Source organism: Tenrec ecaudatus, chromosome 1 (genome assembly GCF_050624435.1).
Source record: "Tenrec ecaudatus isolate mTenEca1 chromosome 1, mTenEca1.hap1, whole genome shotgun sequence".
Lineage (NCBI taxonomy): Eukaryota > Metazoa > Chordata > Mammalia > Afrosoricida > Tenrecidae > Tenrec > Tenrec ecaudatus.
In genome coordinates, this window is record NC_134530.1 from 18,424,001 (window position 1) to 18,442,274 (window position 18,274).

The window sequence follows — 18,274 nt, forward strand, 5'->3', positions numbered from 1 at the left end:
GTCTAGAAATATTTTTACAAACATCTAGTGGTATTAAGAAGCCCTGGTGGTGCAGTGTGTTAAGTGTTAGGAAATTAATACCAAGGTAAGCAGTTCAAACCTTCCAGGAGAAAGATGAGGCATTCTACTCAGATAAAGATTTACCATCTCAGCAGCCCTCAGAATGCATGCTGTGACAGTGGACTTAATCTCCCTTTTCTAGCTCTTTAATCAACCACATAGAAACAAGAATTCAAAAACCCCACAGATGTCAGAATTTATCCTCACGGGCTCCCAGAGTGGGTTAGTCTGGAGTAACTAGAGAAACAAATTCTTAAGACACTCAACTGTGTATAAGAGAGAACTTTATATCAGAGAGCAATTGTACATTAAGACAACAGAACAGCCAAATCCTAATCAAGTTCATAAGTGTAATATTACCACACATGTTGATCCTAGTCCATAAGTTCCTCTTTAAACTAAGGCAGTCATACAATGATGCTCAATGTAAGAAGATCTCAATCCCCTAGATAGAAAGTCGTGTGCATCCTGTGTCAGTGGAGGCATCTCAGTGCTGGTGTGGGTCTCCACGCAGTTCCTCCAGCTCCAGGGCTCTGGCTCCACCAGAGTAGCTCCATGTGGCTAGTATTCAGGAATATGAAGCAGAGAGAGTGTCCCACCTCCAGTAAACTATTTATCTTCTTCATGTCTCCAAACAAGGATATCAAGCTGCGGCCTGATTGGCAGGCTAAAACCCATCCCTTCATTGTTTATAGTCTCAAGTTGACACCAGATTATGTTACTACCGCACAGAGGAACCCCTTGGAGGGACAGTTTGGCTGTTCATTTCTCTGTCTGGTCACCTTCACAGGGAATCTTTTCATTGTCCTCTTCTTTATTACTGACTCCCACCTTCACATGCTCCTGTCCTTTGTTTTCCCATCTCTTTTTGGCAGAAATCTACACTTCCCTACCCTCAAAAGTTTCTGCTGAACATTCATAATAAAGTAATTGTCTATGAAGAATATTTTACCCAGATTTGTATTTGTTCATCCTTTTTGAGGATTTGAACTACTTTCCTCTGACTGTTGTGGCCTCTTGTTGGCTTGTGGTCACCTGTCATCCTCTGCATTACCAGTGTTAATTATCTTTAGCAAAATTGTACTTTTTTGTGATATGAATGACAACATTTGATCACTTCCAGATTGTGTTGGGTTCCCTTTACTTTTGATTTGGTACCATTATCTGCAAGCCAGTTGGTCTGGTACCGGTCATCCAATTTGTTTTAGATGAGTGAGAGTCTGCAGGGCTGCATTGCTTTATTGAAACAGGTTAATTAATATTCCATCAATTCTTGGAGTCTTATTTTTCACCAATGCCTTTCTTTGGAGCAGATTCAACTTCATCCCTCAATCCCAGCTGTTCTTGATCACGTGTTATTCCTGAAATGGCCAAACATTGACTAATTCATTTGGTAATGTGACTCTTTTGTTTTTTATGTGTTTTTTACTGCTTCCTATATGGTTCAATATTTTATTCTTAGAATCCTTCAATACTACCACTTAAAGCTTATGATTTTTAGTCAGAAATAAAGATCATTTCATTCCTCATCCTAGTATGTCTTACTATGAAAGCCCTCTGAATCCTACCTATTCACTATGGATGACATTGCTAGTATTTGAAATTCCAGATGGTAAACTGTCTGGCACTATAGCAACATGTGGGTAAATAGCTCAACAGCCTGTTTACTCTGTGAAATATAGTAATTTCCACACCTTTCCCAAAGAAAGCCCCTGTTGGAGTAGTTCTAATAGATAGATAGATAGATAGATAGATAGATAGATAGATAGATAGATAGATAGATAGATAATTACAACATATATTCCAACATAATAGATATATTCCGTGTTGTAAAATACATTTGTGTGATCACAAATTATAGATAGTATCAGGTATCACAGATGAAAGACCCTGAACAAAATACATATATATAAAATCATATAGTACCCATAATTAACCTGTTCTGTCCTTCCTTATAACCTGTCTCTCTCAATACTTTTCCTCTCAGAAAAATATCTAATCAAATCAAGTAATGACCGGACATAACATTCACAGAAAGGACAGTCACAATCTTCAGGTCACCTTGGAATAAAAGTTTTTTGGTCAAGGAATAAGAAGTCACCAGAAAGATGTGACCACACTGTTGATGGTGGCATCGGTGTCTCTGAACTAACCATTGAAGGAGAGCCCTTACTTTCTGCTGATCAAGAATGGCCAGGAGAGGTACAGGTGGGTCACTAGAAGTAGCAGTGGGTGGTGCCACACCCATTTCCACCCCTTGGTTCCTAGACCTGTGAGTCTTGGCTATTGGAGCATTGGAACCACATATTGAACATTGGTTATAGCATATACAGCCTCCTGGAGAACTCTGTCCCAATCCTGCAAGGTATTGCCACCGAGCTGGCATTGTGAGTGAGTTTTCAGCAGACCATCCCACTGCTCCATTAAGCCAGCAACTTCAGGATGTGGGAGAAACTGGTAAGACCAGTGTATTCCATGAACATGAGCTCATCATAGTACTTCCTTTCCTGGAAAGTGAATATTTTGATTTGAGGCAATGCTCTGTTGTAAGGCCTTCTGTAAGTCTATGAATGATAGCTTTGGCAGAAGTATTGTGTACAGAGAAGGCAAATCAGTATCAAGAACAAAACCAAACTCATTGTCATTAAATTAAAACTGATTCATGATGACTCTATTGTACAGGTTATATTTGCTTCTGTGGTTTTCTGAGACTAAAGAAGAGAACAAATCCTGGCTAGTGGGTCAGATGACAGGTGCCAATAGCTCTCAGTATTGGCAGGCAATATGGCAGGCCATTGGATCAAGTCCAAAGAATAAGAACTCAAAAAGACAGACGAAATAACAAGACACATAAAAAGGGAAACAAATATTCTCACAACAGCCACTTGTATGATAATTGTGCTAGAACTCAAAGAAATGTCCTTACACATGCATCAGGGCTGTGACCTGAGTGAAGAGGTTACAATCCACCCTCATCTTCACACAGCTAATTGACTGTTAATAGCAGATCCCACGCTGCCATTGATGACATTGAGTTACAGAACATTGTGAGCGGTGACCAGGCCTTAACTACCAAATCACTGAGAATACTGACCAGTCAGTTGAGACAAACCAACTCTCAAAGACATGCTTATATAGTTCCAAATCAAACTTCTCAACGAGATTTCAATTTAAAGAAAATAATTCAGGAGGTCAAATATTTCATACCAGAATTGTTCATAAGAAACCGGCTATCCAAACAAGAAAATGAAATTTTATATATGAACATTTTCAGGTTTGAAAACACTAATTATACTGTTCCCTTGGGATAATAGTATGCTGATATATTATATGATTAGAAGTTGAAGTGGTTTCATATTTCAATCTGCAGTTGCCCTAAAAGAAGGATTTTGAGACAAATTAACACCTTTGAAAGACATATACAAGAAACACTTCTGCATTACATAGAAAGAGAAAGCAGATGTAATTGGGATTGAAAGCAGATGTGCGCACTGAGGAAAGTATGATTTAGATCTTCACGATTTTCAGCTCTCTGTCTCATCAGGAGCTCTCTAATCTAGAGATTGTTTCTGCTTTATAGAGAATAATTTTCAACTGCAAAGTTTCCCTAGGGCCAGCTTTATGTCCTTGTTTCTAAGACTGTAGACGAAGGGGTTCAGCATGGGTGTGGCTACAGTATACATCACCGAGGCTATCGCAATGGACCTGGAATTTTGAGTAGCAGCAGAACTGAGATAAACCCCAAAAGTAGTGCCATAAAACAAGGAAACCACAGAGAGGTGGGACCCACAAGTGGAAAAGGCTTTGTATTTGCCTCCAGCTGATGAAATTTTCATAATGGAGGACACAATCTTCGTGTAAGAGAAAAGGATCCCAGTGAGTGGAATGACACCCAGAAGCCCAGCTGCAAAATAAATCACTAAGGTATTGAGGGATGTGTCAGAGCAAGCAAGTTGGACTACCAGGGTAAGTTCACAGAAGAAATGGGAGATTTCTAACTCTGTACAAAAGGACAAACGCAAAACCATTAACCCATGTAATAGAGCATCCAGAAGAGTCAATAACCAGGAGGCCAGAAGCAGGAGGCCACAGAATCTTGGGTTCATGATGACTGTGTAGTGCAGTGGGTGACAGATGGCCACAAAGCGGTCATAGGCCATCACTGTCAAGAGGAAATGATCTAATACTCCAAAAACCATGAAAAAATACATCTGGGTGATGCAATGTTCATAAGTAATAGCTCTGTTCTGCATCTGGATATTCACCAGCATCTTGGGGACAATAGTGGAAGTTAAACAGATGTCAGTAAAGGAGAGGTTGGAGAGGAAGAAGTACATGGGTGTGTGCAGGTGGTTGTCCTTGATGATGGCCAGGATGATGAGCAGGTTCCCAGTGAAAGTGACCAGGTACATAGACAGGAACACTCCCAAAAGGAGAGGTTGCAGTTCTGCCTCTTCTGAGAGCCCCAAAAGGATGAAATGTTGCAAATGTGTGTGGTTTTTTGCTTCCATGTAGCTGAAGAAACTACTGGAAAATAAAAGAGAGATGCAAACTTAGTTATAAGAATTTAACACTGGTTTAACAGATATGTTGTATATTCTATTTTAGCATGTAAATTAAATCCATTATAATATCTCTAGATGTATTCCCTTCAGCTGAGAATGTCATAAGTCTAAGTCCCGAATGCTCAATCTTTTGACAGCACACCTGACTAGCCTCACTTTCTTTGAATCACATCTTTCTTTAAAAAAAAAGCAATATAAATTCTAAAAATTCCTTGAAGCATGGTTTTGTTCATTCAACAAATATGTTTGACTAACTTTACACACCAAACATCCTTGTAGTCACTGCAAATAGCAATAAAAAATTTTAAACCATTCCCCTTATTTCATGAGTAGGAGCAGTAGTATTTCAAAGCTAATGAGAACATAAGTTGTGCCTAGTGACGTCTCCTCATTCAGAAAGAAGAAGAAATATGAAAATTGAAAGACACATGAAAAGAATGAAGTTAAGAGACTGATGGAACCTGCCAACATCCGTCTTCACAGTCTGGATGGGAAGAACTAGATGGTCCTGGTCTATAAATACCACCTGCTCCGAAAAAGTTCACATTAGAAGGTCCTAGATAGAATGGGTGAGTGAGGAGAGGAGATTGTGGAATCAAACTCAAAATCACACAAGACATCAGGCTACTGGCCAAGAGAGACTGTTGGAACCCCAAAATCAATCTCCCTTATCCTCCCAGTCTAGAACTGAACCCACATCCAGCTATAATAATTAATATTTAAAATCAACAGGGCAGCATTTCCTCAAGAACAAAGTTCAGAGATGCAGAAAAGTAGAAATGGACACAAGAAATATAGAGAAGAAGTGGGATTGTAAGAGATGAGTTGAATCAGAATGATTATGAATTTGCTGAATGCCTAGGTATGTCTGTTATATAAACCTTTATCTAATTCATTATATATATATGCCATCATATGTTATTCTAGGACATATATGTACTTAAGGAGGAAGGTGAATACCTCATTCTCACTCTCACATCAAGTTAATGTCAACTCACTTTGATCCTATGAGTTAATGTACAATTGTCCGTGTGGTTGTCCAAGACTGTACCTCTTTACATGAATAGAAACAGAGTCTTTTTTCTGAATAGAGGCTGGGAGTTTTGACTTTGCTGTCAGCAGCCAAAGGGGAAATCAATGTGCCACCAGGGGGGCAGTAGAATATGAATTATAAATAAATGATTTATGATTATTGATTTGATGAAATAAAGTAGAGCAGAGGCAACAAAAGTTGATGACCCTCGATGAGATGGATGGATACAGTGGCTGCAAAACTATGTCCTTGAACATAACAATTGTGTCCATGGTGCAGAATTCGGCGGATTTTCCTAGTATCGCATTGATGTAGTTAGGAGTCCCAGCAACAACAAAAAGCTATACGGTGGAATGGAAATTCTTCCTTGTAGAACAAAATCCACTGCCTTAAATCAATGCTGACTCGTAGCGACCTCTTACTGGTTCCTGATACTGAAACTGTTTAAGGGAATGGGAATCCCAGTCTTGCTCCCACAGAGCTGCTGGCGGCTTTCAACTGCCAACCATGCAGATCTCAGGCCAACGCATGAGCACTACTGCACCAGGGCTCTGCTTCGTTGTACAGTCATCTTTAATAAGGAGGCTTTGAATAGAAACTCAGAAGGTATTTAGGATGCTAGTCAAACAAAAAATGTGAAAACATTTTAGACAAAGAAATAAGTAGTGCAAAGTCCTTGGTACAAGCATATTGCTCACATGTTGTGGCAATGCAAGGAGGACGGTATGAATGAGTGAAAAAAAAGATGCTGAATTGAGTGTACAGTTAGGGGTAGAAAAAAACAGGGGGTCTGATGATCATGATGCCACGGAAGACACCATGACATGGGGTCTCAGAGTTCTATGAGTATTCTTAGATGGAATATTGAAACACATCACATCATGATACAGTGGATGCAACTGTATTAAGATTACTTGGTATTACATTATTCTGAGTTCTGGTGGGACAAATGGTGAAGCACTTGATTGGTACCAGAAAGGTTGCCAGTTGCAGCCACATCAGAGGAGCCTCAGATAAAAACCTAGTGACAGCGTCCTAAAAGTCCCTGCCCTGAAACCTTAGAGAGCGGTTCTGCTCTGCATGCACATGTCTGCCATGAGCTTGGACTGACTTGATGCAAACTAGCTACATTATGTTATTTGTATATACTAACAAACGGTACCTAAATGATACATGATCCAGCTTTCCATAAAATGGACTCTCTCTCCTGTTTGGAATAGCATTTGCATGTTCTGATTATAGGAGACAGCTTAAGATGCTTGCTTAAGAGATTTGGTCAATAGTTGTCTCATTCAGTAATATCTTCTCCTTCCTCCTCCACTTTCAACCATAGTGGTGCATTATGCAGATGAGGCTGAACTGATCCAAGAGGGAAACACACTCTACAAATGAGCCAGTACGTTTTTCCCTCCTCTGATAACTGAATTGCATAATTCAGGGATTCTGGGGGGACAGTCATGATTGTGGGAATATCAAGGACCAATTAGCCTTGTCGCAGAGATCCTTTGATTGATATCCTACCATGTAATAGAGAAAGAGACAAAGCTAGTCTACTGAGAGGGAATACGGTGTAGACAAATAGAGGAGACAGGACATTATTAAAAGATATGTGAGAAACAGAGTAGATAACAGCCTCATAATCCCTACTTCTAAATCCCATATCACGCAGAACAATAATGTAACTAGAAAAACATTTCAAACTTTAAGACATAAAAAAGGTTTCTTACTCTCATAAGATGCTATTCAAAAATGAGCAAATGATGGAAATACCCATAGGAAAAAATAGAAGAGTACAACAGAGGATTTCAACTATTTTTTCTCAAAAAGCCATGTTTTGGGGAGACATTTTTAGTATAAGGACAATAATTGTTTCACATCTTAGAGAAATACTAATGGATTCTGAGAACTGTAAGATTCCTGAGAGAAGGAGAAATGTCTTCCCATTTATTGGTTTCCAGGGTACAATTTAGTGCTAAATAAATATTTCATGAGTTGATGGATGAGCAAAATAGGTTTCATTGTGAGCTTGCATAGATATTTCTAACACCATGGGAGAAAGAGATGTGGTGACATGAGGATAAGTGCTGCTGAGAGAAAGAACTTGGCTGTGCAATGTAAAGAGTATAATCAACAACACTGCACAAGTAGAAGTTTTGGACTTAGAGAATGTTCTGTTTTTCCCACAATTAGAAAGAAAGCTACAGTTATAACAATAACGACAGGGAAGAAGAAAACATTCTAGAATTGCATATGGTGACACTTTGACAGCTCTTCTTGCTTTCATGGAATTAATGCATTGTATAGCATGTGGATGAAGTGCTAAAGAAACTGTTTTTAAAAATTTGGAAAAAGAAAGAAGTTGGATGAATGAGCCCACACCAGGAAGAAAGCTTAGAGAAAGAAGACATTCAGTTTATCGTACTCCAGAATCTGGGGCTTTAACTTAGCAGGACTTTATATTGTTAAAATGGCTCTATAGGTTAGTGCAGTTGATATCCCCATGGCTAGGAGAGTGAGGTGCCTCACTCACACCCCGTCCCAGCACCTGTGAGGCGGCTGCAGGTCATCCAGGTATTTTCGTGGAAGAGTCTCTGTCCAACAGTGCTGCGTCTTCCTAGTGCTGCTGCTAAAGTGAGAAGTTGTGTCTGCAGAAAGGGCATGAGGAAGTAAGTACTCATGAGGCCTCTGGAAGATGAAACTGAGTTTCCTCACCACCTGAAACTGTCAATTCCATGAGTGTGGAGAGGTGAAGTATTTACAATCCTGTGGCTTTAGAGGAGAAATTCCCATGAGCCTCATTAAGGAATATTCTTTTGTCTTACGCAACTTCAGATTTACTTCTCTGGATCTCAGAGAAAAACAAAAGGCAAACTTGTGCCAATTTGACCCTGGGGAGACAACTTGCAGCTCCAGGTTCAACTTTTATCTCATTGAACTCATTCTCCCAAGAGGTTGTCCTTTCTATTTTGGTGTCTCTAGCATCCAGGGTAACCCACAATGACTGTGCTATGGGTGCATTTCCTTCTCTGGAGGGCTAAAGAACACAGCTGGACATAATTCACTGAGACATCAGAGTTTTATTCTGACCACATATAACTCCACACAGTCTAACCACTGTATTTTTACCATATCTTTCATTGTGATTAATTGACAATAATCCTTGAATAAAAAGAAAGTCATCCTTGTCAGTCAGGTTTGGCAGAGAGGACTATTGAATCATCTCAAAAAGGTATCTCCACATCTACAGGTCACAAAATATAAAGAAAAAAGATGACACAGCTTTATATTTCTACCTAGACAGGAATAGGATCTTTTATACCACTGTTTTATACTGTGGGAGACATATGCAATCTGACCCCATTGTAATGGGGTGAGCACTGAGGGTGTTATATATTTGCCTCTGTGGGATTCTGAGACTGTTACTTGTTCCACAAGCAAAGTTTCATGTTTACTCAGGTATTGGCAGAGAGTACATTGGAATCATGTCCAAAAAGTCTCTAAACATCTACAGGTCACACAAAATGAAGAGAAAAGATGACACAACTTTAGATTTCTACCCAGACAGGAATAGGATCTTCTAGAAGACTATTTCATACTGTCGGAGACATGCCCCATCCCACCCCATTGAACCAGAGTGAATAATAAAGATATACAGCAGAGCAGCAAGGGGAGCAAAGCAACTAAGTCCCTGATACATACCAAAAGTGGAGTTGGGGGCCAGGGCCTGACACCCCAGAACTCACCTGGAAACACTCATAAAGATCAATATGCAGATCTGAAACACTTTCAGGCTTTTCAGTTTGGGCTTTTGGTTTTCTATGTGGTTTTTCTATTTGCAAAAGAAGACAGAAAAACAAACAGGGTCACATTGCCAAATGAATTAGTCAATGTTCAGCCATTTCAGGGATAACACATGATCAAGAACAGCTAGGATTGAAGGAAGAAGTCGAATCTGCTCCAAAGAAAATCATTGGTGAAAAATAAGACTCTAAAAATTGATGGAATCTTAATAAGAATGTTTCAACAAATCAATGCAGCCCTGCAGACTCTCACTCATCTAAAACAAGTTGGACAACAGGTACAAGACCAACTGACTTGCAGATACTGGTACCAAGTCAGAAGGAAAGTGAACCCAACACAATCTGAAAGTGATCAAATATTGTCATTCATGTCAGAAACAAGTAAAATTTTGCAGAAGATAATTAACCTGATAATGCAGAGGATGACAGGTGACCACAAGCCAACAAGAGGCCACAATAGTCAGAGGAAAAGTAGTTCAAATCCTCAAAAAGCACAAACAAATACATATCTGAGTAACAGTGTGCACAGATATTTACTTTACTATGAATGTTCAGCAGAAACTTTGGAGAGTAGTGAGGTGCAGCGTTTTGCAAAAGAGAGAGTGGAGATGAAGGACATGCAAATGTGAAGGCGGGCATCAGTAATAAAGAACCGGATAATGAAAAGATTCCCTTTGAACGTGACCAGACATGGAAACAAACAGCCAAAGTGTTCCTTTGCACGTGGCACGTACATAATGAAGTGTCAACATGAAATTATTAAGAATGAAGGGGTGGAGTTTAGCCTGCCAATCAGCCTGCAGCTTCATGACCACCTTTGGAGGCATGACAAAAATAATAGCTCATTGGTGGTGGGACAGTCTCACTGCTTTGTACTCCTGATGACAAGCCGCATGGAACTACTCTGATGGAGCTGGAGGAACCATCTGGAGGCCCACACCAGCACTGAGATGCTTCCACTGTCACAGGATGCACAAGACTTTCCATCCAGGGGCTTTTGATCTTCCTACTTTGAACATCATTGCATGGCTGCATTAGTCTAAAGACAAATTTATGGAGTAGGATCGACATGTGGGGTAATAACAACTTATGAACTTGATCGGGACTGGGCTAAGATTGTTGAAAATTTGTCATGGGTCCCATGATCTAAAGGCAAGGCAGCTAATTGTACACCTTGTTGAAGCAAAGTGAGTCAGCCCACATTGGGTTAACCAGACCCAACAAGATGAAGGGTAGATATTTGAGCCTGTGAACTGATGCACATTGAGGCTGACTTTATGGATGGCCTGTTCAGATATGACTTTGATTATGGGTGCTGAGGTCACAAGGTTACAACTTGAAGGCAGAGTTTTGACAATAAAGATTAGGATTGTCGGAGCACTGGGTTGATATAACACGGCAGTAATTGTTGGATTGGGGGAGGGGACATGAGCTCACCTTGAGTGCACAGAATAATTATGACCAGTTGAGATGCAAAAGCAGCAAAAGGAGTTTATTTGCTAGCTCGAGCGAGGGCTTTCCTCCCTCCACTGCCCAGCGCAGCGGGGACCCAGCGTCCAAAAGGGGTTCAGTCCTGAGTTCTTTGTTCCCTGGGCTTTTATGGGGCCAGGGACGGGGGGCAGTCCAGTGTTGCTGTTCTTTAAACTTATTGGAGAAAGCTTCTGGCATCAGCGTTGTCCAGTGGTGGTTGGTGAGTAGTTCCACGCATATTCTCTTGACTGGTCAGTTTGGTGTGGTAGTCACTGATCCCTACTGGTCATCTGGGACAGGTGAAGCCTTCTCTGACAGAATTACCTCAGTGTCCTGGAATCTGAAATTAGAGCTTAAGCCTGCCCTAGACTTTGGTTTTATACAGCCTGTCATGGTGCTGGTGCCGGCAGTTTTAAAGCAGGACCACACATAATGTTATTAGATTCCCAAAATGGAGGCATAAAGGGATGAAGTTAATGGCTTACAACTTTCATAGGTGAGAGAGTATGTTCATAGGATTATGATGTAGGTGGTTACATAAGAATAGAATATTTTTGTTTAGTTCACTTGTAGAATGTTATGTTTAAGTGAGGGTGACACATGTTTTAATTGCATGCCTTTTAGTTTTATCCTGTTAGATACAGAGATAATTGTATTATTGTTTGAAAATTACATATGACCAAAGAGTTGTGTGAAAGTGTCCAGGTGACAAGGGGTAGTCTGTGGTAGTTACATAATCTGGTGTCAACTTGAGACTATTAAGAGTTAGGGGTGGAGTTTAGCATATCAATCATATCACAGCTGTATGAGCTCATTTAGAGTCATGATGAAGATAAATAACTCACTGAAAATGGGACAATCTCTCTCTCTTCACATTCCTTATGACAAGCCACATGGACCTTTCGGAGCCCTGGAACTGGAGGAGCCATATGGAGACCCACACCAGCACTGAGATACTTCCACTGCCACTGGATCCACAAGATTTAATATCCATGGACCTGTTATCTTCCTGAATTGAGGATCATTGCATGGTTGTGTGAAGCTTAAGAGGAATTTATGAACTGGGGTCAACATATAGGGTAATATTGGATTTATGGACTTGATCTGGACTGGGCTGGGATGTTTTCTTAATGTACAATTGCTCTTGGATATAAAGTTCTCTCTTACACACAGATTGGTGTCTGATGAATTTGTTTGTCTTGTTAACGTCGACTAGCACAGTCTGCAAGGCCCATGAGGATAAATTCTGTCTGTTGGGGGGGGGTTCCTTCTTGTTTCTATGTGGTTGATTAAAGTGCTGAATTCTGAGGGTAACTGTGGTGGTAAATCTTTACATGAGCAGACTGCCTCATCTTTCTCCTGGAAGGTTTGAATTGCTTAACTTGGGACTAATTTCCTAGCACTTAACACACTGCACCACCAGGTATTCTTAATATCACAAAATGTTTCTAAAAATGTTTCTAGACATTTACTAGGTGTGTGATATAAGCTTTAATACACTGTCTGATATAGCCTAGAATTAAGCATCATCTCAGTAATGAAATGTGAGGAGAAAGTAGACTAGGACACAGATGATGACTACTTCCTTTAACTTGAAACAACCTAAACTTCTCAGAGATTTGTTATGAATACAATCTGTAAAATTCATTACACGACATGAAGCCTCATCACTGGGAAACCAGGCCTTCTCATGGACATTTTAATTCTCATTCCTGATTTTCAGAAATAAGATATTCTACCATTACATATTGGTTGATGATTGGATTTGAAAATGTGAGCATGGGTCTTTTATAGAATGTGTAGGGATTATATTTCCACTTGGATTTTTCTGAAATAGCTCTTGTTTTAAATTTCAAACCCAATGGACAACTCTCTTTTCTACCATCGTTCTACTTGGATATTTGTTTTTTTAATTGAAGCAAATGAGAGGAAAAAACAATGTTTCATATCTAATTCAGGAAGTGCTTCTTTCTCAGAGCAGCTGGGATTAAATACAGGTATAAACATATGGAAGGGTACATCAACAACAATCTTTAGAAGGAAAACTAGGTATTCGGAAGTAAATTTTTTGTTCATTCAAATAGTTTGGGGATGAGTTTGTACTCTTACTAAAGCTTTTTAAATTACTAATTTTTCTTTAATTTAGAGCTGTGTGATAGTATATCGAAATTTTTTCTAAGTAGAGAAAATTATACATTACACCTAACTATTTGACTTCTAATAGATAAACATTTTAGATTTTAAAACCATTATTGTTCATCATATATGCTATGTACAATAACATATATGCTTCCAATAACTTTTGATTGGACAGTTTGAATTCTAATGAATAAAAAGTCTTTCTTTCGGGAAAAATAACTTTTCCTGACTGCTAAGTTTTTTCTATGTTGTACTATTTCTTGAAGTCAACATATTTTTAATTTTATTGTGACAAGGTCTTCTATGTGGCAATTAAGAAATGCTTCCTAAGTCCTGAGCGTAACTCCTTCAATTACCACTTTCTCTATTAAAAGTCGTAGCAACCAATCAAGTTCCCTATACTTCTCATCATCACACAATTGTTGAAAATGATCAAAGACATGAACATCCAGCACTTCATTCCTCAACAAAAGTTAATCTGTTGGTGGTAATACTTTACGTAATAACATTGTCAATTCACTTGAGTTAACAGCACCCTTGTTACTAATAATGGTAGCAAATTAAAAGAGGCAGAGCGAATAACACTTGGAAAATTAATCAGACTTGCAACAAATTTGGAAAATTCATACATGATTTTGTTTCTCTACAACCACGTTCAGACCAAAGGTGTTAGGTTTCCATCTCTAGAGAAGCAAAAAACATGATACTCATGAATATAATAAACAGAGCGATTTATATGAAGGAAATAGCTCAAACAGCTATAGAAGTGGATAGGTCTAGTCTGGTTCCTAACACAGTGTCCGTTGTTAAGCAGTAGACTTCTCCTGACCACTGTAGCTTTGTGGGTTCAGCAGTAACAACCTGGCTTCAAATGTGGATGAAAACATTGACATTAGATCAGGCATCTCACTGGACATGAGAGCAAATACAAGGCTCACAGGCAGAGAAGAGGTTGCCTATAGCTCTCAGTATTGGCAGGCAATATGGCAGGCCATTTGGTTCAAGTCCAAAGAATAAGAACTCAACAAGACAGATGCAACAACAAGGCCCATCAAGAAGCATCCACATTTTCTCACAGCATCCACTTGTATGAGAATTGGGCTACACAGTCAAAGAAATGTCCTTGCAACTGGATCAGGATTGTGACTTGAGCAAAGAGGTTGCAATCCACACTCATCCTCGCACACCTAATTGACTGTTAATTGCAGCCCTCATGCTGGCATTGATGACATTGTGTTACAGAACATCATAAAGGAAGACCAAGTGGTACCTGCCAACTCACTGAGAATACTGAGCATTCGATAGACACAAATCAACTCTCAAGAACATGCTTATAAAGGTTCAAATCATTCACTTTAAAGAAAATAATCGAAAGATCAAATATCTAATGCCAGAATTTAGCGATACAAATAGGCTATCCAAATAGAAATTTGAAAATTTATATCTCAACAGTTTCAAGTTTGAGAAAAATAATAAAGCTTTTCCTATGGGATAATTGTAGACAGGTATATTCTATGATTAGCAATTGAGGATGATTCATGTTTCAATCTTCAGTCACCCTAAAAGAATTTTCTGTTGAGGACAGGATGTTGATACAAATAAACACCTATGGAAGAAATATGCAGGAAGCACTTGCGCATTATGTATAAAAAGAAAGCAGATTAAATTGGGAATATAAAGGAGATGTGCGCACTGAGGAAAGGAGGACTCAGATCTTCACAATTCTCAACTCTCTATCTCATGAGTAGCTCTCTAATCTAGAGATGGTTCTGCTTTGTAGAGAATAAGTTTCGACTGCAAAGATGCCCTAGGGCCTGCTTTATGTCCTTGTTTCTCAGACTGTAGATAAAGGGATTGAGCATGGGTGTGGCTATAGTGTACATCACGGAGGCTATTGCACTCGACCTGGAATTTTTAGTAGGAGCAGAACTGAGAAAAACCCCAAAAGTGGTACCATAAAACAAGGAAACCACAGAGAGGTGACACCCACAAGTGGAAAAGGCTTTATACTTGCCCTCAGCTGAGGCAATTTTCAAAATGGAGGACACAATCTTTGTGTAAGAGAAAAGGATCCCACTGAGTGGGATAACACCCAGAAGCCCAGTTGTGAAATAAGGTATTGAGGGATGCGTCAGAGCAAGCAAGTTGCATTACCTGGTTAAGTTCACAGAAAAAATGGGAGATTTCCAACTCTACAAAAAGACAAACGCAAAACCATTAACCCATGTAATAACGCATGCAGTACACTCAATAACCAGCAGGCCAGAAGCAGGAGGCCACAGAATCTTGGGTTCATGATGGCCGTGTAGTGCAGTGGGTGACAGATGGCCACAAACAAGTCATAAGCCATCAGTATTAAGAGGAAATGATCCAATCCTGTAAAAACCAGGAAAAAATACATCTGGGTGATACAGTGTTCATGATAACTCTGTTCTGCACCTTGATGTTGATCAGCATCTTTGGGACAGTGGTGGAGGTGAAACAGATGTCAGCAAAGGAGAGGTTGGAGAGGAAGAAGTACATGGGTGTGTGGAGGTGGGAGTCTGTGGAGATGGCCAGGATGATGAGCAGGTTCCCAGTGAAGGTGACCAAGGACATAGACAGGAACAGTCCGAAGAGGACAGGCTGCTGCTCTGCGTCTTCTGAGAGCCCCAAAAGGATGAAAGGTTGAAAATGTGTGCGGTTTCTTGGTTCCATGTAGCTGAAGAAGCTACTGGAAAAGAAAAGAACAATGCAACTTAGTTGTAAGAATTTAACACCGGTTTAACAGATCTGCCGTATATTCCATTTTAGCATGTAAGTTAATTCCAATATCATATTAAGTGGAGAATGTCACAAATCCTGAATGTTAATCTTTGGTAACACATCTGACTAGCCTTCTTTTCTTCAAATCACATTTTTTTTAAAAAAGGCAATAAAAATACTTCAACTTCCATGAAACTTTGATTTCTTCATTCATCAAATATGTTCAACAAATTATTGTTTGCCACGTATTCTCTTCTTTTTTAATCCTCTTTTGGGGGCTTGTACAGCTCTAATCACAATGCACACATCCATCTATTGTGTCAAGTACATTTGTACATAGGTTGCCATCATCATTATCTTTTTTTAAAAAGCATTTTATTCCAGTCTCATACAATTCTTATCACAATCCATACATACATCCATTGTGTGTCAAGCACATTTGGCCATTTGTTGCCTTCATCATGCTCAAAGCATTTGCTTTCTACTTGAGCCCTTGGTGTTAACACCAAATATTCTGCAAGTCACTGAAAACTGCAATGAAATTTTTAAACCATTGCCTTTATTTGATGAGTAGTAACTGCAGTATTGAAAACCTTATGAAAAGTCAGCTGAGTTGGACCTACTGACATCTCCTCATCCAGAAGAAAGAAGAAAGATGTAAATTGAAAGACACATGAAAAGAATGAGGTAAACAGACTTATGGAGTCTGCCAACCTCAGTCTCCATAGCTGTGGATCTGAAGAACTAGATGGTGCTGCTCTACAAATATCTGCTATGAACATATTCAGGTTAGAAGATCTTACATAGAATGAGTTACAGGTGGGGGGAGTTACAGAACAAACTCAAAATCATACAAGACACCAGTATACTGGCCAAGAGAGGCTCGTGGAGCCCTTACCCTTCCAGTCTAGAACTGAATGCACATTCAGCTATAATAATTAAATATTTAAGATCCACAGAGCAGCAATTCTTAAGAACAAAGTTCAGAAATATAAGCAAGAAAAAATGGACACAGGAAATATGGGGAAGAAGTGGGATTGTAAGAGATGAGTTGAATCAGAATGTTTATGGATTACTGAATGCATAACTATGATCTGTTCTATAAAACTTCATCTAATTTATAAAAATTTATATATTTCTGCCCTCAAATGTTCTTGTAGGATATATATATATATACATACATATATATATATGTATGTATATATATATATATATATATATATATATAGGAAATGGAGAGTGAATTCCTTACTCTTATTCTTACATCAATTTGATGCCAACTCATATCGACCCTGTGAGACAAGGTAGAACTGCCCCTGTGGGTTTCCCAGACTATGACTCTATAGGAGTAGTAAGCTCAGTCTTTCTCCTGAAGATAGGATGGTGGATTTCACCTGCTGACCTTGCACTTAGTAGTCCAAAGGGTAACCATTTTGCATCCAGGGGCCAGCAGACCATTAATGATAAGTAAATGATTTATAATTATTGCCTTGATGACATAAAGTAAAGTAGAGCAGTGGCAACCAAAGTTGAAGATCCTCAGTGAGATGGATTGATACAGTGGCTGCAAAAACATGTCCTCGAACATAACAATTGTGTCATGGTACAGGGTTGAGTGGATTTCCTCTAATCATATTCATGTAGCTAGGAGTCACAACAACAACAAAAAGTTATACCAAGGAATGGAAAAGCTTCCTTATAGAACAAAACCCACTGCCTTGAATCAATGCTGACTCATAGCGACCCTCCTGCTGGTTCCTGAAACTGACACTGTTTAAGGGAGTGGGAAGCCCTGTCTTACTTCCACGGAACTGCTGCCGGTTTTCCAGCTGTCGATTCTGCAGATCTCAGGCCAACGCATGAGCACTACTGCACCAGGGCTCCGCTTCATTGTACAGTCACCTTTAATAAAGAGGCTTTGAATAGAAAGTCAGAAGGCACTTATGATGCTAGGCAAATGAAAAATGTGAAAATATTTTAGACAAAGATAGAAGTAGTGCCAAGTCCTTGGTACAAGAATATTGCTCACATGTTGTGGCCATAACGAGGAGGATGGCATGAATGAGTGAAACGGGAAGCAGGATTGAGTGTACAGTTAGGAGTAGAGAAAAATCAAGAGTCTGATGATCATGATGCCATGGAACACGCCATAACATGGGGCCTCAGAGTTCAATGAGTATTCTTAGACACCACATCACAGGGGATGTTACTTCATTAAGCATTCTTGGTATTATATTTTTATATTATTATATTATTCAGAGTCCCAGGTGGGACAAATGGTGAAGCACTTGATTGGTACCAGAAAGGCTGCCAGTTGCTGCCATATCAGAGGAGCCTCAGAGAAAAGCCTACTCACTAGCTTCCTAAAAGTCCCCGCCCTGAAATCTTAGAGAGCGGTTCTGCTCTGCATGCACGCGTCTGGCATGAGCTGGAACTGACTTGATGCAAACTAACTACATTAT

The 18,274-nt window shown here is 39.4% G+C and overlaps 1 protein-coding gene and 1 pseudogene across 1 annotated transcript; both read right to left on the reverse strand.

The window, feature by feature from the left end:
* Positions 1-1,650: 1,650 nt before the first annotated feature.
* On the reverse strand, positions 1,651-4,571 carry LOC142447212 (olfactory receptor 7A17-like). Its single transcript, XM_075548938.1, has 2 exons — positions 3,659-4,571; positions 1,651-1,727 (listed from the first exon to the last, which is right to left on the reverse strand). The coding sequence occupies exons 1-2, from the start codon at positions 4,569-4,571 to the stop codon at positions 1,651-1,653; spliced, it is 990 nt and encodes a 329-aa protein (XP_075405053.1).
* Positions 4,572-14,824: 10,253 nt separating this feature from the next.
* Positions 14,825-15,764, reverse strand: LOC142447296 (olfactory receptor 7A5-like; annotated as a pseudogene).
* Between the last annotated feature and the right edge of the window lie 2,510 nt (positions 15,765-18,274).